Source organism: Megalops cyprinoides, chromosome 8 (genome assembly GCF_013368585.1).
Source record: "Megalops cyprinoides isolate fMegCyp1 chromosome 8, fMegCyp1.pri, whole genome shotgun sequence".
NCBI classification, from domain to species: Eukaryota; Metazoa; Chordata; class Actinopteri; order Elopiformes; family Megalopidae; genus Megalops; species Megalops cyprinoides.
In genome coordinates, this window is record NC_050590.1 from 35,297,217 (window position 1) to 35,320,333 (window position 23,117).

At 40.5% G+C, this 23,117-nt stretch overlaps 2 protein-coding genes across 2 annotated transcripts; one reads left to right on the plus strand and one right to left on the minus strand.

Moving 5' to 3' along the window:
• The first annotated feature begins 501 nt into the window (after positions 1 to 501).
• On the plus strand, positions 502 to 8,355 carry LOC118782222 (lysM and putative peptidoglycan-binding domain-containing protein 2-like). Its single transcript, XM_036535526.1, has 3 exons — positions 502 to 806; positions 1,599 to 1,954; positions 7,755 to 8,355. Exons 1-3 carry the CDS (start codon positions 561 to 563, stop codon positions 7,804 to 7,806), a joined length of 654 nt encoding a protein of 217 aa, XP_036391419.1. The 5' UTR covers positions 502 to 560; the 3' UTR covers positions 7,807 to 8,355.
• A 1,188-nt stretch (positions 8,356 to 9,543) lies between these two features.
• LOC118781548 (secretogranin-3-like) lies at positions 9,544 to 22,570 on the minus strand. The gene is made up of 12 exons (XM_036534500.1): positions 22,040 to 22,570; positions 21,365 to 21,417; positions 21,068 to 21,107; positions 20,512 to 20,739; positions 18,392 to 18,534; positions 17,829 to 17,993; positions 17,139 to 17,328; positions 16,199 to 16,315; positions 13,905 to 13,988; positions 13,477 to 13,587; positions 12,694 to 12,783; positions 9,544 to 10,728 (listed from the first exon to the last, which is right to left on the minus strand). Exons 1-12 carry the CDS (start codon positions 22,134 to 22,136, stop codon positions 10,610 to 10,612), a joined length of 1,437 nt encoding a protein of 478 aa, XP_036390393.1. The 5' UTR covers positions 22,137 to 22,570; the 3' UTR covers positions 9,544 to 10,609.
• Positions 22,571 to 23,117: the final 547 nt, after the last annotated feature.

Sequence of the window (23,117 nt, forward strand, 5' to 3'; positions counted from 1 at the left end):
GCACCAATTTCACGAATATTGATTTGCCATGTTCATTTCAAAAAACGTGTCTTAGTCAGAATGGGCTATCGAAAACGGTCCCTCAGAAGGTGAGGGGGACTACACCTGTCGGTTAGACTCCCACCGCGAAAATAAAATACACCTATTATATTATAATCTATCACATTTTCTCGGCACATACCACATAGCAAAAGAATTCAGTGTTTAAGAAGTAGTGTTCTAAGATTTGTTGAGATTCTTGATTGGTGCTCTGCCCTGTTGTTCATCCCCGTGTAATCGACGTAGACTAGCGTATTCATTTGTAGACCGTGTATCAAATTGCATCATTCTAGTAGCATACTTTCCTACTCCGTGTCCGTGGCAGCGAAGCAGTATCCTTGCTTTTCCGCGAAGTGCTCGAGGACGTGAAACATGCCACACTCACATGTCATAAGGCATAGGCTACTGAAAGCGGAGAGAGGGAGTCCCTCCACAGTTTGAATTAAGTGGTGCATCTGTGAAGTGCGGTGGATCAGCTGGCGTATCGTAACAGAGCGGCCTCATTATTTATTGAGAAGAACATGGCGGAGTTCTCCCCGGTCCTGCCGCCGCGGGATGGACGCGGTCGGTTCGGACAACCTGTCTTTCCCAGATCACGGGCTGGCTCAGAATCAGAGAGCGAGCTGTCGCAAAGCTTGGCCCGCACAAAGACACGGTCCTATGGAAGCACGGCCAGCGTTACAGCCACTTTAGGAGAGAAGTACATAGAGCACCGAATGACAGACAGCGACACGCTGCAAGGAATATCACTCAAATACGGCGTAACGGTAAGGATCTGTCAAGCTGCAGAAATGTAGGAATAAGTCACATTAAAACATTTAGCTGGAGAACCACCAGGCTGACTTAATGTAGACATTTTGAGTCCATAGTTAGGTATTTTCACAGACATTCGACCCAAGCTACGTCAAGCTAACTAGAAGATCCGGCCATCTACTGAATAAGATATTCAACTAGACAAACAATTGTACACAGAGTAATATCAGCAGGGAGATGCATAAATCATTAAACCACTGTAAACACTAATTGCGATTTTCATAAACATGACATGTTTAGAGTAAATAGTATTAGGCAACGATATCTGCGAGTTATCACTATCCAGCAAATAGATGACTAGCCATTGGAGGGCAGACTTATAACCAGGAAGTATAGCACTGGAGGGTCACGGTCTGCCTGCATGAGTAAGTACGGATTTTTTCTTTTTTTTTGGCAGTTGTGTTTTGTATGTATTATTTAACGTGGCACATAAAGTTACCATTCGTTTCGTTCGTACCATACCATACGTTTCATGGTATGTGTGACTCTTTATAAGTCACACAGTCTAACAGTAAATCTTTTGCTAAATTGTCTAGGGGTATTTGTTTCTTATGCAAAAGATCCACATGTAGTCCTGTGTTTGCTACAGTTATGCTCACTTAAATGCAAACAAAGAAGTTTTTTTCATGCAAACACGTTTATATGAGAACTTTGTGCCACCCTATGAAAATGATAGGATATTAATTTCACCAAAAAAAAAATTTTCCCACTAAAAAAATCTTAACTTTCTTTTTTTTTTTATATAGATGGAACAAATAAAAAGAGCAAACAAACTATTCAGCAATGACTGTATATTCTTGCGGAACATTCTGAACATTCCTGTGGTCTCAGAGAAGGCCACACCCTTCAATGGATTGAACAGTCTAGAGTCCCTAGAGAGTGAGGCTAGCTATGGCTGCATGCCCCAGGAGGGACCCCAGGTGACTTTGGACGCAGATGGCACCTCTTCCTCCTCCTCTTTTCCTTCCCCCAGTCCCCAGGAAATCAAAACCCACCCACTCCAGCCCAAGGAGCTTTCTGCCAAGGACTTTTTACACAGACTGGATTTACAGATTAAACTCTCAAAGCAAGCAGCCAGGAAACTGAAAGAAGAGGATATCAGGTAAGATACCCAAGAGATGTGAAAACAGACCTTTTTTCTATAAATGTCAGTGTGGTGTAATCGGATTGTTCCCAGAGTTTCCAGAGCATTCCAGACACAATCTGTCCTTGATATGCATAAGCTTGATATGCTTGATAAGTGTAAAGGTTATGAAATTTAAGGCACTCAAAATGTTGATGTTGAGGTGGTTTTCAAGTGTTACATTGTTACAAGCCACTGTCTTAATAAAGAAAGATATTTAGGCCCCTTCATGGCAAACCTTGGCTCTACTTCTGCACACAAGTGTGCATGTACAGCAAAGACAGATGACTAGACTGTGTTAACAAATCTAGTACTTTGACTGGTTTCCCAAACCCTTATAGAGGAAGAATAGGAAGTGTTGGCATTGTCACCAGTAATGACAATCAGAAGCAAAGTTAAAAAAAAAAATTCAGCTGGTCCATTTATTATGAAACTAGCACAGAAGTTGGTATGTGACTGAGCAAATCAGTTGATCTGCTATTACATTAGTATGCTTGAACACTAGTATTTTCACAGTTTGTCAAAAAAGTTGTTACATTTATTGCTAGTTGTTTTGTGAAACAAAGTTGCTAAGAGGTTCTGAAAAGTCACTAAATGTAGTGACAAAGGAACAGTTTCACAACACTGCTTCTAGGAGCAGGAACAGGTCCCCTTGGTGGTATTTGTGCTATGTAGTCCGTGTAGACAAATTGTGCTGCATTAGTAGTCACCAGGGTTGGGGAGCAACGGGATACATGTAACAGCATTACATATTTAAAATACAAAATATGAGTAACTAAATTCTGTTACAGTTACCATTTAAATTGATGGTAAGCAAATTACAGTTACATTTTTAAAATATTTAGATTACTGAAGGGATTACATTGGATTTTTTTCATTTAATTTAATTTTTTTTTCATTTAATGTTTATTCAGTTGGAAAATCTATCCAATGATAGGCAACTCCGGGGTGTATCTCCCATATGCCCCTCACGAAAAAAAAAAGCACACAGGCTGCCTGATTCACAAGACAGTAGAATGAGGAGTGAGACAGAAAGCAACCAGCGCAACGCGTTTATGTTATGAAAATACCAGGACCATTTTACTTTCAAATTTGGTCGCAACATAACAGTACAAGCTGTGTTTGCCAGCAACCAAATTGCTATCCGCTTCAAATGAGTCAACCTCTAACCTGAGGAAGCATCTTGAAGTAAGTTCCTTTTTCATTATTTAAGCTAATATTGATTGCTAACTAGCTATCTTACATAGTTTGGCTGCACCAGATTAGCTATTCAGCAAGTATTCTGTAATCTGTAGTGGAATAAATATTAAAAGTAAGCCTCCCAACCGTGGTAATCACCCCATCTCACCTTATAGATGGACACACTGGCTCTTCACTGGAAAAGATAAGGTGATGCAAAGTCATCATCCTTCCAGGATCCAAGTGATTCTGTGAGAAAACCCACAGAAAACATTCTGTTGGACGGCCTGGATGTTTCTAAACCAAGTGCTGCAAGGATTTTTTACTTAGTGTGTGTCTTTTGCTATTAGCTAAATGCTTCCCCAGAAATGTGGTTGAATTCTCCCAGAATATGCAAAACATATTGATTTGTCATTAATATTAATATGAGATTAATTAAGAATCTTCCAATATTCATCCAGCGGGAGAGGACTCATAACAACACACATTCCAGCTGAGAAGTTAGTATGCTTGTGTTGTTCCTAAACATAGTGGACTGATGTGACTCCTTTGTCACTCTTAAAGATAATGCTCCCACATTAAATCCAACCCAGAAACCGATAGTGGCAACACTTGGTAACTGATGCTTTTTTTGTCAGAATTGTTCTTGTTTTCTTCAGAAACTGTGAAAAGACAGTTTCCCCAAATGCTTCTGTTTGTTTATGCAGTCTCTTAAATTCTTCTGAACTGGATATTCACCTCATATATCTCACCATTTCAAGAGTAGTTCCAGATTAAGGACATTATTAGGATTATTTACTCTGTTATCAGTTTACAGCAGATGCTGTGCAGATCTTTTATGTGATCTTTTATATGTATGAATGGGTTATTTTTTCTTTGTTTCCACTATCCTCCCATCCAGATTTTAGAAAGAACAGAGCATTTTAGAGTGAACTGATCCATATAAATCAGACAGTGGTTTGTTTCACTCTTTAAAAGGCATGTTAGATAGCTAGCTATTTAGTTACTTTGACTTCCAGCTCATTGGAACCATGAAGTCTGTGTAAAAGCTAAAGTGTGAAAATTTAATAAATCCACTAACTAGCTACAGATACAGATAGCAAAATATCTTGCATCCAGCTCACTCTAGCCAGATTTAGGTAGTCCATTCCAGAAGTGCATTTTAGCTAGTTCGCTAACTGAAATCACTGATTTGTTCATGTAATTATAATGAATTAATAATTGTGAAAAGATAACATGCAACGAAAGCACAGCACAATCAGTCTTTTGTAGAAACATACAGTGATATACTGTTACATACATTGCTCCACAGTGAGATGGTAAAAAGTTATTGATCAATTGATGAAAGAAGCATAGGTAGTTCCTGCTTAACAAGAATCCAGTTTACAATGATTGGCTGCATTCATTAAAAGGTCAACATGATACAAAATCTGGATTTATGACACAAGAGGCAGGAATGAGAAGAGGGCAGGGAAACAGCATAAAAAAGGGGAACAAAGTTCTTTTCTCTTGCTCGTCATCTTGTCCTGTCATTCCCAAACCAGTCACAATACCGAGTATGTATTCTATACTTGAGTAAGCACATTTGTATATAGAAATATGTATTTGGTATTAATTTTGAAGCAGCCAAGAAGAGAGGTCATGGACTTATCATTGGGGATTGAGAACAGGACAACCGTGTGAATTGCACATGGGAGACAAGTGGCGAGTGTGCGGGCCAATAGTGTTTATAGTTCAGGGATGCACTGCCTTTGTCTGCTGCCTGTCTCTGAAAGGATTCAAAAGAGCGATGTTCTAGTTTGTTAATTACTTTCGCTTTCGCACCTAGACCTGTCTGCTATCTCGTGGTGTGATGGCTCAGTGATCAATTTGCCATCGTGACAGGGGTAATAATGAGCTGTTCCACTTGAGCCACATACCTCTGAATAAGTGATGAGCTGCAATGATGTGCTTGTTTTGGCCTCAGCCTCCTCTGCCTCCAGCTCTTTCAGTAGGAATTTCCAACAATTTGCATACCTACCAGTGTGCTATTTTTAAACCAGTTAGGGAGAGAGAGAGCGAGAGAGAGAAATAAAATAAATAAAAAATAACAAATAATAAATAAAAAAAATAAATAATAAAAAATAACCAAAATAAAACCAAAATATTCGCCTGCTTTGTAAATTTTCAAAAGGCCTTTTATTCAATTTGGCATGATGGATTATTCTTTAAACTTATTGAAACTGGTGTAGGGGGAAAAACATATAACATAATAAAATCAATGTACTCAAACAACAAATGTGCAATTAAAATTGGAAACAAACAAACAGAATTCTTCAGTCAAGAACGGGGTGTAAGACAGGGCTGCCCACTATCACCGACCCTCTTCAATATTTATATTAATGAAATGGCAAAAAGACTCAAGCAGTTAGCAGCACCTGGTCTCTCATTAAATAACTTCGAAATTAAATTCCTTCTTTTTGCAGACGACTTGCAGAGGGTCTACAGCAGAACCTAAATGTCTTGCACAAGTTCTGTCAGACCTGGGCCCTGACTATTAACCCCCCAAAAACAAAAATACTAGCATTTCAGAAAAAATCCAGATGTCAGGGAAAAAATTCACCCTTGGTTCAAATACAATTGAACATGCAAAAAATTACACATACCTTGGGCTGAAGATCACTACAGCTGGTAACTTTAACCTGGCCGTGAATGACTTGAAAGAGAAAGCAAGAAGGGCTTTCTATGCCATTAAAAAATCTATCCAATTTGACATACCAATTAGAATCTGGCTCAAAATTTTCCAATCAGTCATAGAACCAATTGCATTATACGGCAGTGAAGTGTGAGGTCCACTCATGTACAATGGGTTTGAAAAATGGGACAAACACCCAGTTGAAACCCTGCATGCAGAGTTCTGTAAGTGTATCCTCAAAGTACAGAGGAGCACACCTAACAATGCATGCAGGGCTGAATTAGGCCAATATCCCCTATCAATTAAAATTGAGAAATGAGCCATCAAATTCTGGAAACATCTCAAATCAAGTGACCCCAACTCTTATTGTTTTAAAGCCCTGAAAAGCCAAGAGATGAGCACAAAAATAAGTCCCCTCTGCCAGCTAGTCTTGAGGCTCACACAAACTAATATGACTAACAAGAATAACCAGACTAATACAACTAACAGTCAGCCTCAGGACTATGCCACCCTTGCACAAACAATTCGGCCTAACCAAATTATAAAAACACAAAAAGAAAACTATCTGACATATTGGATTGAAACAACAAAAAGTCAAAGTAAACTTCAATTCTATTTGGCCCTAAACAGAGAATACACTGTGGCAGACTACCTGTCCACAGTGTCTACTACAAAACAACGGAAAACCTTGACCAGGTATAGACTAAGCAACCATAACCTGGCTATTAAAAGAGGCAGACACAGGCAAACCTGGCTGCCCACAGAAGAGAGACTATGTACCCATTGCAGCCAGGGCATGATAGAAACAGAGCTCCACTTCTTGAGTGAATGCTGCAAATTCAAAGATATCCAGAAGGAATTCTTTCCTGAATTCAAAATAATCTACCCAGACTTTGAAAAGTTTGAGGACAGTAAGATTCTAAGAATATTACTAGGCGAGGAACAAGTGCCAGAGTCGCAGCTAGGTATGTGGATGCCTGCCACAGAGAAAGAGAGTCACTCCATCAGTAAAACACTTGAAGAAATAAATACACACACGCGCACACACACACACACACACACACACACAAACACACACACACCACTCACACACACAGAAATGCTTTGGCAATACAAATGGAGTTTTTGTCATGCCAGTAAAGCTCATTTGAATTTGAATTTGAGAGAGAGAGAGAGAGAGAGAGAGAGCATGGGAGCAGAGAATGATCACTGAATCATGGCTTTTCCATCATGGTACACATAAACTACCTGATGAAAAAAGTAAAGACTCAAAATCCCGTAGAGGGGCAAACAGGGCTTGACTTATTGGTTTATTAATCTGTGAGGTTTCACGGCCTTGTCATAGAATAAGGTTCGGCACATTTTGAATTTCTGTAAATGTGTATGCATGCACAAGCAATCAACAGTACCCTGTACCTGGTGAGCTGCCCCACTATGTACACCTGCTTGTTGTCTATTGGGCATATGGCCCTGGGCTTCTGAGCCAGTTCCTCTCGAGTGGTGGACCTTACACTACGGAGATGGGGGAACTACTGTCAGAAAGTGCTTATCTTTCTGGTAGTTGTTACCTCTTTGCTTAGAGGCTCCTCATCTTATCCAGGACAGCTTTATATATTGCAAAATTGAGGTACAGCTCATATGTAAACTGACTTTGTCCATACCAGGGATTTGAACTCACAACCCTCAGGGACAAAGAGAGTTTGCAGATGAGGCCCAAACATCACATGCTTCCTTCATGGGGTTAATTGCGAAGGGTGTTTGTATCCTCTATTTTAATGCTGTGGAGTTCAAACTAAATAGTGCAGGTCAATGTGTTTCAGATCAAATGTAACAGCCAATGTCAGTCACATTTCATGGGAGCAGGGGCTACAAATTCAAAAAATAAAGATAATAATAGTAAAAATGATTTTTCCTTTATGCTTGCAGGGACGGCAAAGAGGAGGACTCACACCCAGTGTCATCATACCAGGAGATATGACAGAAAGGTTCAGGTTCCAGAAGGAGTGATGTTACCCACCCAGACACTTTATCACCGTTGTGTGCTTTTTGTAAATTCTTGCTTTCACAAAACAATGGAGAGAACTCTATGTCCTTGTGTTTGCGCTGATGCGCTGAGGGGGGTCATTACATGCATTATTATCACAGATTTACTGGTTTTATGACGATGCTCTAAGGAATGGGAATTTAGGCACCCACAGCCTGGCATTCACACTACAGGTTTCTCAAGCCAGAATGCTAATGACCCCCACGATATCTGTCATTTCTTGTGAAAAGTCCAGTTGGAAAGCAGCTCATTAGTAATGCAGAGCCACCCCATCATGGATGCTTGTCCAGATCTCTTTAAACCAATGAAGCTCTCAGAGGGGGGGAAGTGGCTAAATGGCTTTGGCTGAGGCAGCAATTCATTTTTATTAATTTATTAAGTTTTCAGGCAGGGAGGGGAAGCCTCCCAACCATCGACCCCTCAGGGACTGGATCATTTGTGTTTCTTGAAGGATTTTCATTGAACACAGTCCTATTTAAAGTATCTTTGAAACTGTTCAGTATATTTAAAAGATCTATTGTCCTTTCAGTATTTTTTAACAGAATGAAAATACTGTCTTGAAGCAATTCATGGGTGAAAGTGTGCTGATTTTGACAGTTTTTTGCATATTCAAAGCTGTGTTGTGAAAGTGACAAAATCTATTTTGAAGGGTGATTGTATGTTTTTTTTTCATGTGATGCATACAGTTTTATCCTTACTGGCTTGAATTGTTTTATTGTTCTGGCTTGAATTGTTTTATTGTGGTACTCTGGTGACTCGGTTTGAGCAAAAAATAAATGCATCTATAAACTGGGCTCCTCAAGCTTTATTTTTAACACTGACCTGACCTTTCACACTGACCTTTTGCCCTGGGTCAGACCGTGGAAACTGGTTGCATTATCTCCATCATTCATACTCTGCATGCCAGAGGGTTTAGTTCTGGTGTCATTACCATGGTCATTCATGTTCCAAGAAAAAAACTCATCACTACAGGAACAGAAGAGCTGCGATCTCTGACATGAGTGTCATAATAACAAAAATATGTGATGTCACAGCCCTGCCAACAATAATGAATAATGTATTTTGAATTGTATGTATGTATGCCACTGCAAAGACAGTAATATATGTAAAATTGTATAGAATAGTTAGATATCTACTTTAACATCATGACTCAGGGTCAGTTGTTTTTGAGGGGAAAATGTACATGGCCCTAGAGGATAGTCTTTCCATACATAACACCAGTGCAATTATGCTATCTATTTTTCTGCTTGGAATTAATGGATAATTGTGCTCAACAGACTTCAGCATCATGCAGAATGCAGCAACTGACCCATTTGAGCCATCTCAAACTTTTTGACTTTGTATCTATTCATAAACATATTGACATAATTATGCCTTTCATAAACAACCCCATGAATGGACTTCCTATCAGACTTAAACCCATATGATCCAAGTGCTGTCTTTTAGTTAAAAAAACACAAAATGGTTGGCAATACTTTAAGGGATCTTATGTAGACATGCACTCGTTCATAAATACCTCATAACATGATATTTATGACATTCATAATTGTTCATAAAAGTTTAACATGTTTTTGCATGTTTATGCATGCTGCTACATATTCTTTTGTGCCTGTTGAAAGGTGTTATGTTTACCACTGAAGTTACCAAATGCTTTGAGATGAGCCAACCACATCTATAAAGAATGTTTTAATCACCTTTACATTCTGAAAAAACTTCACAGGTATTTACACTTGAAAATACTTTTGTTTTGCATCTCATCTAAACTCTCATCAGGATGCACATTTTAAATGCTCTGGAACATGCAGAGTGAGAAAAGAGAAACCACAAGTACAGAGTGCAGAATGACAGTGGTTCCCCCTGGGGATTTGAAGGACCTCTAAACTGATCAAACGAGTCTGACAGACACAAAACAGTCATGTTCAATGACACAGAAACACAAAGTCATCTTTTTTGGCAGAGTCAAAAGCCATACTAGAATAGGTTTAACACTTACAAAAAACATGGAAATAATGATTCACTCCATACATACACATACATTTTGATATACATACATTTTTCAGTAGCAAGAAGAAATCTATTGAACCCTACAAGATATGAAAAGCCAAATGTCTGCCCCCTAGTCTCTAACCAAGCTATTCAAGCTATTCTGTCATAATGGCTGTCGTTTATTTTACAGGAGCTAGTGAACAAAGACATGTTTACTCTGTTTTTTTATTCCCTGTGGGTGTGAACGGAGCATCACTGAAGCAAAGTGTTTTTTGATGAACTGCCACTGTTTCTGGGGTACCACTTTGGCAAGGACATATTTTAAAGGGCACTGAGGGACATTCCCTGAAAACCATGGCTTGCATCAATATTCTATTTCATGTTTGTCCAGACTGAGCTTAACATTAATTTCAAACTCTCTTCATATGTACAACTAGCAATTTCTAAATACAATTTAGAAATCTAGTAAGGGAGTGTTTGGTTCAACATGCAGTATGAAGCAGTTACCAAAGAGATGGCACATAACAATGGAAGTGTGGAATTGAAAAATGCCTGGTGCATCATCTACATGCCCTGATACATTACTGTTCTGTCTTCTCCTTTAGAGTGGGATGGGGGTGAAGGGTTTACCCTGTGTGAACCTCTTCCGAAGTGTGGAGCTACAGTTAGGGTTTCCTAATTGATTCATTTTCAGCACGTGCACGATTGTGTCCAGTTGCCGCTGTGTCCAGTTGGGGATTCGCCGGGCTGCTTACAGGCTGCCGTAGATCCTCTTGATTACCTCACCCTCGTCCTTTGGCAGAATCCCGCAGTCAATGTAGGAGTCTACCTCCTGGTTCATGAAGTTCCTCAGCTTGGACAGGTCATACTCTGTGATGATTAAGAAAGAGAAATGATGGTAAAATCAGAGATGTACAAAAATATGAGAACATTGGCAACCAAATTTTTATCAGTCTGACATAAGTACCCATGTTGTTAGTTAAGAATGCAGTGAATCCTTTACCACAAGTATATAAACAGGGACATGAACAGTTATTGCCCCTATCAGCTGCAGCCACATTGCTGGCTTCCTGCAGAAGAATGTGAATACTGTGGGAGCTGTTCACTCAGTCCCTGAGTCAATCCATCAGTGGTGGTTTTTAAGACTGTCCCCTTCAGATACAGTCAAGAAGACCCAAGGCCATTGTGCTTATTGTGTCTCTTCATGTTTCATGTAATGAAGGTACACATATGTGTGTGTATATGTATATATGTGTATATATATATATATATATATATATATATATATATATATATATATATATATATATATATATATATATATGTACAGTGGGGTCCAAAAGTCTGAGACCACATTGAAAACCTCTAATACTTTCACATAAACCTGGAAATAATCAAAAAGAGGATTCAGAAACATTTAAAAACACAAGTTATGTCATGTCAAGATGTCAAGATTCTGCACAATTTCTAGGTCAGCAATCAAATTTAAGCAAATTTGGGGCACTGACCAACTTAACTCCTTTCAGATTTCCTTGAGTTGTATCCTTTCCATTGAAGCATGCGTTCAGATGGCAAGTGGAATTGATCTACCCATCAGAGGCTCGTTCAAGTAACTCAACTTGCAGCCAGTGTTCACCTGTTATAAATATGGCTGCGCCTCAAGTTTCCAGCAGATCATTGCTTACTAAGTAGAATCTAAGTGAAAGTGTCAGAAGTCAAACTGTTATTTTAAGCAAAGAAGGGCTTTCTCAGCATCAAATCATGGCTAGACTAAAGGTTTCTAAGGGGGCAGTGCATGAAACCCTGCAAGGCTTTGCAGAAACTGGATCAGTTGTATCCATAACATTCCCCTGTTTTTGGCTGGAAGAGCTTGAATAGAAATGAAAGCATCCGTCAGAACCAATCAAAGGAAGTAGAGTGATACTTACTGCCCGGCTGCGATTGGCCGAGGTTGATTCCAACATAATAACAGAAACAATGCCACAGGCAGATGTGCGTGGGCAAGATTACAGATAAGAAGAAAGAAATGAATAAGCTTTTGTTAAAAGCAGGAGGCCTGTATCTCTCATAATTAGGGCAAACCGATCACTCATTTGTGAACATTCACAAGACTTCTTCGGTGAGAAACCAATACTAACCAATACTTGATTTTAATTGCAAATTTAAGACAAACAAAAGGGTCTATACTTAAATTGTCCTTCAATTCTTCAACTGTTCTTCTCAGCAGAGTCTTGCACATAGCCCTACATTGGACAACTGCAAATTGGGGGAGGGGGAGAACTTCTTTGACATCACATTAGATGTGAGGTAGAGATTGTCTGTCTGTTTAACACTATCTGGCTAATGGTAGCTTGGGGTTTATACCGTTAGATACCAAAAGTTAAAACTATGACACCAATGGAAGGGATGACTTCATTCTCCTCATGTGATGAATTGTGATTGAATTTCAGACCACATGTCCAGTGCTTCTGTCCTTGGGCAAAGAAAAACTGATGTGGGCAGTGCTGCTGGTATATACCTACTGTATCTGTAAAGGGTGATTGGGGCTGTTCTGAAAAATTAACAGTAGATCACATCCCAGTTATATTTTACCACTTATTTCTAAACTGATCTTAAAATGAGCTTGAAGTGCTCCAGAAAAAGTTAATCAGTATTTGAATATGAACCCCAGTGAAAGTTTTTTACTGGACATTCCTTTCCTAGCACACACACCCAAGTCAATGCTCCTCACACACATCACACACTCACACACACACACACATGTAAACACATACACACCTATTCCCTCTCCCACTCTCTCTTACACACACACAGAAAACCCTTTGATGTGCTGACCCTCCTTGTCGCCATCTTTGTTGTGCTTTTTCAGCCACTCAATATTCTTTCTTATCGCCTCCAAATAGGTGTTTGACTTTCCATTATGGCCTGAGAGAGAGAGAGACAGAGAAGCCCATTGTCAGTGATGATAGACGTGTCCCTTTGAGCTAGGTCGATTCTATTACAGCATCCCTGTGAGCTCCTGTGTTATCAATTACATGGTCCCTTTCATCTCTGCCCAAAGGTACATTCATATTTTACTGTTTGTTTTTTTAAACTCAGTTTCCCTGGACCACTTTCTGTTGTGGCAGGGAAGAGTGACTAACTCCCCAGGTGTTGACAACTGTCTGTGTCAGCCTTCCCATGAAATGCTCCCGATTTTCTGAGATGAGGCTGCTTATGGATTATCTTTCCATCCTGTGGGAGTTGCTGGGTACCGAATGAAATGCTGCAATGTTGATATTGTGTTTTCTCAGGCCCACAAATGAATCCCTGAAACTCTGCAGGCACAGACACTTGGCCCTATACTAATTATAACCACTGTCCCTCATTGTCCTTTGAGTCATGAATTTGAGCTGTGTGACATTGGCCATGTGTACTCCCTCAAGACAACTCAAAAGTCAAAACTAAAAAAAAAAATACAGTAAGAAATTACAATAAGCCTTAATAAATGATTATTACACTGTGCCTATATATGTAACAGTTGTAAGCACTACGATTATAGTTACAGTGTACTTACAGTGTACTTACAACTGTACAACATTTTGTTGCTTGGATAGTGGACCAATCATAGACCCTCACCAGTTTCAGTGACTGCCTGGTCACTGTTGGTGGTGTCCTTCAGAGACTCGTACTCCTGTTGCATTTTGGCTGCCTCATCCTTTGTGTTGTCTACCTCGTCGCTGGTCTTTCCTGAAGCATGGAGACAAGGACACCAAGACTATACAGCCCCAAAATGACCAGAGATGCCTACAGAACCTAAAACTCAATATCAAATGTGTTTTTCCATTAGCAAAATGGATTTCATTGCTGGTGATTCAAACATTCCTGCTTTCTCAATTTTTTGTAATTCCAAGATGTGATGCTCTGCAAATCCTTGTCCTCTTCCTTGAGTGTTGTGCTTGGATTGCTAGGTGGAGCTGTGGTATTGATTTTACCAGATAAAGTTATAGTGTTTGGACTCCCAGGTGAACCAGCTGGCTGAAAGAGAAGGCTGGCTCACGCCTTACCCAAAGCCAGCTTGAAGTCCACTGTCTCCAGAGATTTCCCCAGTTTGTTCTTTGTCTGAATGGCAATCATGGCATCCAGGTGTTCTGTGGAAATCAGAGAGAACCTTCAATCAGACATGAGAAACACAATCACATCGTAAACAAAAGTGCTATTCAGTGGCGGCTGGTGAGCTGGAAACAGGGGAAGCTGAAACATTACCTTTAAATCTATCATTACTTTCAACCTGTTCCCCTTTATCTTCCTTGATTAACAATAAAACAATAAAAATAATTCACAGAATAATTGACAATCGCGTAAATGGAGTAAATGAGTATGCTCGCAAAACAGCGCAGATTGTCTGTAGTTTGTGTGCTTGTGAAAGCTACAACATGAGATTGTTTAATTAACAAGGATGGCATTTATTGATTTAAATTATGTTAAATGCTCATGACACATCACAGCTTTTGTGAGGTCTGTGTTCTAACCTAAAAGTTTATTCTCAACCTAACCTAAAAGTTTATTCTCAGTAATTTAAATCGATTTGACTAAATTTAGCTCCGCTTTGTAATTTGAATTTTGTAACAAGAAAGCTATAATGTAAACGGATAACATGTAAAAATTGATACCCATGTAAGTTGCCCTGGAAAAAAGTGTCTGCTGAATGAAAATAATGTAATATAATTTAATGTACTATAATACACTACACTATACTAATAATCATCATAAAATTGAGAAAAGCTTGTGTAGAGCAGTCTTACTCTGATTACCCAGTTGACAGGTAAGCCCAGGTTTTAAACTGTTTGCTCATGTCATGCTCATCTGGCCCTGGTATCCACAGGTTGAGGTTACATTACCCTCATATTCCACTGTGGAGTTCATTAGCATTTTAATTTTGTAAGTTTCATTTAATTCTTTCCACTAGAAAAATACTCTTGATTAGCAGTCAGTACCCCAAGTATTGATCCATTCTGTTTAAAGCAGCAATGACATTGACAGATTCAGGCATTTGGCATTCGGTCACCTTGGTATTTCAGATTAACTAAGTGGAACTCTGTGGTCACCCCTTCCCTGTAGCTTAGCTGAAGACCACTCACTGTATGGCACTCTACAGGGAGGTTAGGTATGATACTGGGGTGGGGCTGGGGAGGAGGTATTGACAGACACCAGGGGTTCGAAATGTGCTTCCTGCCTCTGGCAGACGCTTCATTTTTTCAGTCAGTCTAGTCTTTTCAGAAGGCTTAATCTTTCCATAAAGCCTCTTTAATTATATTATTGACACGCATAGTGTCTCCTGCTTGTTGGGGTTAGAGTTTATGGCAATACCCCCACCCCCCCTTTTAGGAGAGAAAATGTTTTATCACCCTTGATTTTTTTTATTCCTTGAGCATGACCAAAAGCAAGTAAAGTAATGGCATTTCACATCCAGTTCATTCCCCTTCACTTGAGGGGAGCTTCTCCAAGCCTTGGTTGACGTAGATCACATGGTTTAAGGCACAGGGATGGCTGTTTGCTGAGAGAACAGCAGCAATTTGCTGTAGAGTTATCACTTCAAAAAGGCAGTCAAACAAGACAACAAGAAACCAGAAGATTTGCTGTGTGCTGATGAAAACTGATATGGGAGTGAATTCAAACATGTTTAGGAATAGGACTGCTGGGATGACTGTGTATAGAGACAGAACAGCATCCCCCACTGTCGGTGTGAAAGCCAATTTGAACCAGTCTGTCTGAAGTCAGGGATGGATTTTCCAAAACAACAGAATCATTTCCTCGGGCCTAAAAAAAGGTCACTTAGAAAATCGATCAGGCAGTGGCAAAATGATATGTTGCCCCAAGGTTAACCTTATTTGCATTTGTTTGCTTTAAATGTTTTTCCAGTAAATATTGACAGACTCTGCTTGCTTTTCTCCCTTTCTCGATGCAGCTAGGACAAGGCAGAGAGAAGCCTGTCTGAGCAACACAGTGTCACAGCACAACACACAGATTGAGGGGAAGGCTTCTGAGGCTTATCAGTGAGTACAGCTCCAAGCACTCCACTGTGTGGCACAGGTAAGAGACTCTCCCTGATCATGCAAGGTCATCTAAACCTGTCCTCTTAGCACTACTGGCAGCCTCCTTGCTGTCAAAAAGTGGCACTTCTGAAGTGACAAATCAATTGCCCTCATTAATAATCCACCAGCATACACTCAGCTCTGGAGAATTTGAGAACACTACTCTAGTTTGATGCAGTGCATGAGATACATTCCATTCTGGCGATTTTCAGTTTTGGATGAGTAAGTGATTGTGTTAATGTTAACCAATGAGCAGACAGCTTTACCTAGATAAGCCACGCCTTCCTCCGGGGTGATCGTCCCATATTTCACCATCATCTTCACAAAGTCGATCAAGGTCTTCATTATGGTGATCAGAGTTTCTCTTTCCTCTGCATCTTTCTCTGTGTATATCAAACACCGCATTAGTATCAGGTTTTTGAAGAGAGATTTTGCGGCAATCTCCTCATCAGGAAAGCCTGCTCTGATGGTTTCTTTGATCGCCAGTTAAGGCCGCTTTTTCAGAATGTGTCTTCAATAAATATGGATGAATGGACTTCTGTTTTGGCCTGAGAATTTCTGTCAGGGCACAGGCAAGGACTCAGGCGCGGACCACGAGAACTCCAGATTCCAAGTGCCTTTATAAGGACACCGGGCAGAAATCGTGACCAAAAAACAGGCAGGGTAGAGACCAGGCAGGCAGTCCAAACACAGTCAGGAATCAAAGCCGGGGACAGGCAGGGTCAAACCAGGTAGTCAGGAAGATCAGGTGAACAAGGCAGGGCAGCAGGCAGGAGCAAGGTTGGAGAGCAGGCAGGGTCGATTCGGGGAACAGCGGTCAGGCAGAAAACATGGCAGGAACAAGACAGGTACAAACACACTGCAACAAACTGGCAACAAGACAGAGACAAGCAGGGTAGATATAGGGCTGGGCTGATGAGAAGATGGAAAGCAGGCGTGTAGGCAGGCCGGTGGAGATGATCGGGTGGGCGGAGACAGGGCGGAGAGTGGGGCCGGGTTAGAACACAAGGAAAACAAAAGCACATGGAAAGGGAAAAACAAAAACACAATAGCTAGGGGGCGGGAGCACTGACAATTTGGGTTTCTTTGATAATGCATCTTTGGATGACCTGCAGAATCTTAATGTGTGGGCATATGCACCTGTTTGTGTGTGTGTGTGTGTGTGTGTGTGTGTGTGTGTATGTGTGTACACTCTCTGTCTCTAACCTGAGTTGAGGCTCTTAAGGAGGCTGTAGAAGTTCGGGAAATACTGTAGGTCCTGGAGGCCATCCTCAGGGCTCTGCTCACCCCTGTGGTTCTCCTCACTCGGAGTAACCCATGCACGATCTACTGTGTCATTGCCACCCACCCCACCCTGCTCCATCTTGTGCTTCCTGCTGGGGTTTTCAACCAATTCCTGTGGACAAAAGGGGATGCATGAGCTTTCATTATCTCCACTTGGGCTAGATAAGTGTGACATTGAGGTCTATTGTAATACTAAAGCACATTTGAGTGGACCTGGGCCTGTTCATAGACACGATCATTAATAAAATCCCATACATGTCACTTGAATTATAATATAAATGTCTCGGTGATTAACTCATGTGAATTCTGTTTTTTTTCTGGGAAAATCAATTTAATTTAAATCAACTAATCAGTTTTAAAATGAACACCAAGGAAAATGTTTAGGTGTACCCACAGCCAATGAACAACCTTCACACATGTGGCTTATTATTACATTGTGCATCCAACCAAAACAGTTGCATATGTTTTATGTGCTCAAAGAATGGCTACAAATGCCATTTAAAGCTTTGGATCTTCGTCTGTGGGTAGACTTGTGATCAGATTGGAACTGGAGTCCAGCGCTGGACAGAACTGCAGAGAGACAGTGGTGTTGCGGTGCAGACCAGACCATACCATGTTAGCATCAGGGTTCTGTTCCCTCTGCCCTGCACTGCCCCTGGGGGCAGGGTAGTCCGCGCCAAGGTCATCGACCTCGTTGTCCCTGGCATTTTTAGTGATGAGCTCCTGCAGAGCCTCAGCCACCTCATACTCCAAAGTGTCTGCCTGGCTGTCCGTAATCTGCATCGCACATAGGTGGGGAGAGAAAGGGGGAGGTTTGCATCAGGTGACCGTGTCAAAATCACCTTCAGTGAAATTCACATGCAGGTTCACAACACATTTTTTGTCTCATGGTCACGGTGACCTGGGACCATGAGATGATGTCAACACTAATCTAGACCATCAAGCCGTGAGAAATAATCTTCGCTAAACAAAGCCTCCACAAACAAACAAACAAGTGCTGCATAAAATGTGTGGGGCTTCTCTCTAGCTTTCTTTTACAGCATCATAATGCTAAACTTCTATGTGTCAATTTCTGTCTTGCGACAAAACAAGCAGTAGATGTTTGCTTCTAGTGAATTTTTTTTTTCAGTCACACAAAAACACAAAAATCACATTGTGAGAAAAAACTAAAGTACCAGTCCAAGTTTTAGCAGCTTGGATACGATTCTGTCGAACACCCCTCTGTCATCCTCCTCATATATTTTGGCAGCGATCTTTTGGACAATGTCCTCTGCTGTTAGTGGGGTCCCGTCCACCTGGTGGAAGCTCTCTGGGCCATCTAATATGAAGATCACAGTGTAAGGACTCATCATCTTGCCTGCATCCACAACTAAAACATATCTCACGATCAAGCTGAAGGACATCAAGTCATTTCACAGAACCCACCTCACCCAGTTCTATGGCAGAAACCTGGTATAGCCAATTAGGCACAGTCAGAGCAAGTAATATTATATAACCTGCCACACCCTAGCTCCGTGGCCAAGACTGACACATGGGACAACCAATTGGAGTAAGAGTCAGGCTGTAGAATATCATGTGGAATTCTATACCCTATTTCTCCCTGTAATTTGGCAGAGAGAGGAACCTGGAACCGTCTCTCTGGCGCCAGGTGGTATCACTACCAGCTGAACTGTGACTCTTGCATGCACGTCCCTCAGGTGTTGTGTAAATTGCAATGGTCCTTGAAAAAAAAGTAAGGCCTCTTTTGGTGTGGTGCAGCTCTGACAAAGATTAATGTATCCCCACCTCCTTGCCTGCAGAGACATTATCCTCACAAATAAACTGGCTACTGGAGAACAAATATGCTGAGAAGATGGTGACCTGGCAGGTTCGTAATTCATGTCTTGCGTAACGCCATGCAGCTGCCTTGAAGATGCTCTGCAACACCAGAGGGGCTTTTAAGTCCAGCAAACTGCTGTTTCCATTCATCTCTTTCCAAACACATTGAAGCAGCTCTCTGCAGCATTATCTCAAAATACGATCATGAAGGAATACCACCATGCACAAAGACTGCAACTGAAACAAACCCGGCCGATTTGCTTAAATGCTTATCATTGTGCCTAAACAACCCCAAGGATTTCCGTACACTGAATCCCTGCAGCAGCATTTTCTCTCAGTGTCAGAGTGGTGTAAACATTCCCCCAAGCTGCTGAAATCCTTGTGCTTAGCCCCCAGCATGTGTGAAAGATCAGCTCTAAGGCTCTGTGTGCCGATCTAAATCGAACAATGCAAAGCCAGATCACTTGGACACTACACTCCCAGCAGCTTACTGTGCATTCCCAAATCAAGTTACTGCATTTTCCCAGTTATTATCTTACTGTAGATGTAAATACTTTCATTCTGTAAACACAGGCTTGGAAGTTCACAGGCTGTCCTTGAATCTGAACACGCCAGTTAATGGGTCTCTGTAGTTATTACTGGATTCCATGTAAATAATTTGACTTGACATACAAGCAAAGCATAGGTGCATGTAGCGTATGAATTATGACAACAGTCAGTGACAATGTAATGTCTAAAAGTATACCATTTTAATATGGGGCAGTTGGTTTTTCCAGCAAACTAAGCCACTGCTTTTGATTGGCTCCTGAGAGGTTTTTTTGAAGGACTTGTTATCCATCCAGACAAAATCTGAACACAGTCTATAATATCTGATGGACAATGGGTATCTCTGAGAGACTGAGCTGCCTCCAACTACTAGGCCTATCTGACAGATGGGGATGTGTTTTGGTGTCATTGACCAACTCAGGAGACATAAAGCAACAACCAGGCAGGAATGTTCCAACTGACAGAAGGTGGGTAGATAATCCCCTCTTTTGTTTCTTGAAACAAATCGTCTTTCTCCTGATGATTCACCTGAGAGATACCTCTCTAATCCATGCCACCCACCTTAGCTAGAAGTTCTCAGAAGGTTTCCCTATATTCCCAGTGTAGACAACAGCAGTCTATTTATTTGCAAAAACACCCTCATTCAAGGTGATTCACACATCATAGATTTGATATATTATGCATCTGTGCTGAGCAGGAGTTAAGTACCTCCTTAACCAGGGGCTATTGGCTGTGTCATATTTGTGAAACAAATCTACACCTTCTGACAATTAATCTGGTTCCTTAATCCCAACACCATAATGATGCCGACGGTCAGATTCCCCATGTGACTCATACTCAAAATGTACACTATTTGCATTGACAGATGGTCCTGCAGGTAAAGGAAATATGTGAAATCTCTAGACCCTGAAAACACCCATTGACTAAATACCTGGGTACTTATACTCGCCACCACTTTTTGTGGAGTCATAGTCTTCTGCCAGCCTCCTGTTCTTGGTGGAATCTGTGTCATCTGCCACAGATTGCACATCCGGTCTCTCCACATTTACGGTCTCATTGTTTGTGCCCTGCGATCTCTCTGCTAAGGATTTCAGCAGTCTGAAATCATCGTTGTCCAGCTCCATGTTCAGCTCTGGCAGTTCAGATTCCTGCTTGCTTGCTGAAAATAAAAATAAATGCGAGTAAAACAATGCAACTTGTGAACTTGTAACTGGAGATACAGATGTAGATTCAATCTGCTTACTTTGTCCTTCCATATTATTAACTGAATTAAGCAAATGCCTTTCTTTATGTTTTTGTAATATTAATATTTCCTCTCTTACAATTGAGTTTTAGTTAAATTCCAACCACTGCCTGTCTCACTATGTGAAAATTAACATAGGCTTTAACTGCATCACTATTAATAGTACCATACATGTGTACAATAATAGACAATGCATATTGTGTTTTATCATGAATCTTGACTAATGATGTAACTATTACCTTACCTATGGGTTCTTTTTTGGTCACACTCTCTGCCTCTGCAATCTGTCATAACAAGAAAGAAAAGTTTATTTAGACACATTCAACTCATTTCAACGAGATGTGTTAACCATAATGCGTTACATTAATCACCCGAGAATGCTGGTTTATTGCGTTTGAATTGAAAGTATAAATAGGCTACAAATATTGTTGCATTCGACTTTGTTTCTTTTACAAAATGGAAGCAATTCTCTGCCATTAAAGCAGAAGTTTTAGATTGTGCCTTCATAAGGTGAGGGATGACAGCTGAGCACGTAACTTACCTGTTCCTGCAATGGTCTTTCCTCACTCAGTAGTCTGTTATACACAGTAGTCTCTAGACAAAAACAACATACATAGCTATGTTACAGTCGGCCTACAGCAACGCAAAAAAATATAATGAAGCTTATACTACGTATTCAGGATTGGGAAAGTCAGCTACATTGTTGCATTATTTCGTATGTCACATTGAAAAAGTATGAATCAATTAAAAAGAGTGAGCCACATTATTTCAGTATCCCGCGTACTGCTCTAAAGCATTGCTACATTTAAACTGCCAGACAGCAACGACTGTGATATAATCCGTTTAGCAATCAAAAGATTAAACTGCCATGAAATGAGAACACACACGATTTATTTGAACGGTAAACACGTTGAAATATTCCTATTATTATTATTATTATTATTATCATCATCATCATTATCAACAACAAAACAATAATAATGATAATAATAATAATAATAATAATAATAAAATTATTTTTGTAGACCCTCACACGTAATTTCTTGGGAATTTTTGTGTCCGCTACAATGTTGCGGGACCTCATTGCCAACTCTTTTGTTATCAGTATAATGATCTCTAAAAGAGGGTTTTTAGACCTTACAATTTAATCAGTAAAACAATCATAACTTGTTATGGTTGGTAAATGATGACAATTATCATGAAAGAAATCACTTACCTTCGGTTGCCTCAGGTGTGGGAAACGCTGGTATCTGGTATAGATTTAGGGCGACAATCTGGACAAAAATGAAAAATCCAATGCTCCCGGGCGCCATTCTCGAAGAGAACTAAAGTCAACGGTTGATTGTATTGTCCAGGTAATAGGCTCCTGCTGACGTTTTGCACTGAGCTATTTTCGATATATCGTTACAGCGATTTAAAATATACTTAAAAATTCGCCTGGTGTTTGGACAGCTTCCCTTTGATGAACTGGTGCTGTTTGGTGGCTGGCGTTGTCCTGTACGTAGCAGCGCCGGCGATTCTAGCGGCGTTATGAGGAGGTTTAAAATTCACTGCACCGGAGCTGTTTAGTACTCGTGGTGCTGAAATAAGGTCATTCGTTATAACTTCAAACGAGATCAGTTGACAGCCTCGGAGGTTCCAAGCCGCATGTGAACCGATACCTTGCCCTATGACAATGGTACCCAAGAGAATAAGACCCGACTCTCTGAACCAGCCCAGTGGAAGAGGTGGGCAAGAGAGAATATCCGCCCATGTGCGTCAGCTTCTACACAACCTGCGTCAGTCCATCCCTCTTATGTATTTGTTTTGCCATGACATCAGGAAACCCTGTCGTCGAAACTGATAGGCCAGCCTCTACCAAACGTCCGAAGCAGTGGCGTCGTTAGGTCCGATCATGTGGAGTTATAGCCCCGAATATTTTCGCCCTGAAAAAGGAGATGTTTATAGCAAAACAACAGACAGACTGTGTAACAGAGCGGAACTTGACTTGCAGGTGTGATAATATTTATTTATTATGAAGGTAGATATAACCTCTCCAACCTACCGATGCCGATCTTCCTTCAAAAAAGGACAAGCCCCAGGCAAACTCGACTTAGCCCCTGATCTTTTCAATAGCTAGAAATTCGTGGATATTCGTGGATTTGCTTTTATAGAAACTAGTATGTACGTAACAAAAGTTTGAAAGCTATATTCCGGTGTGTTTGTTCAATATTTTCTAACTGTACACAAATATTGATTACATTACAATATTTTAATCAAAGACGAATTCGATTCGAATTTACTGCATTTAAATT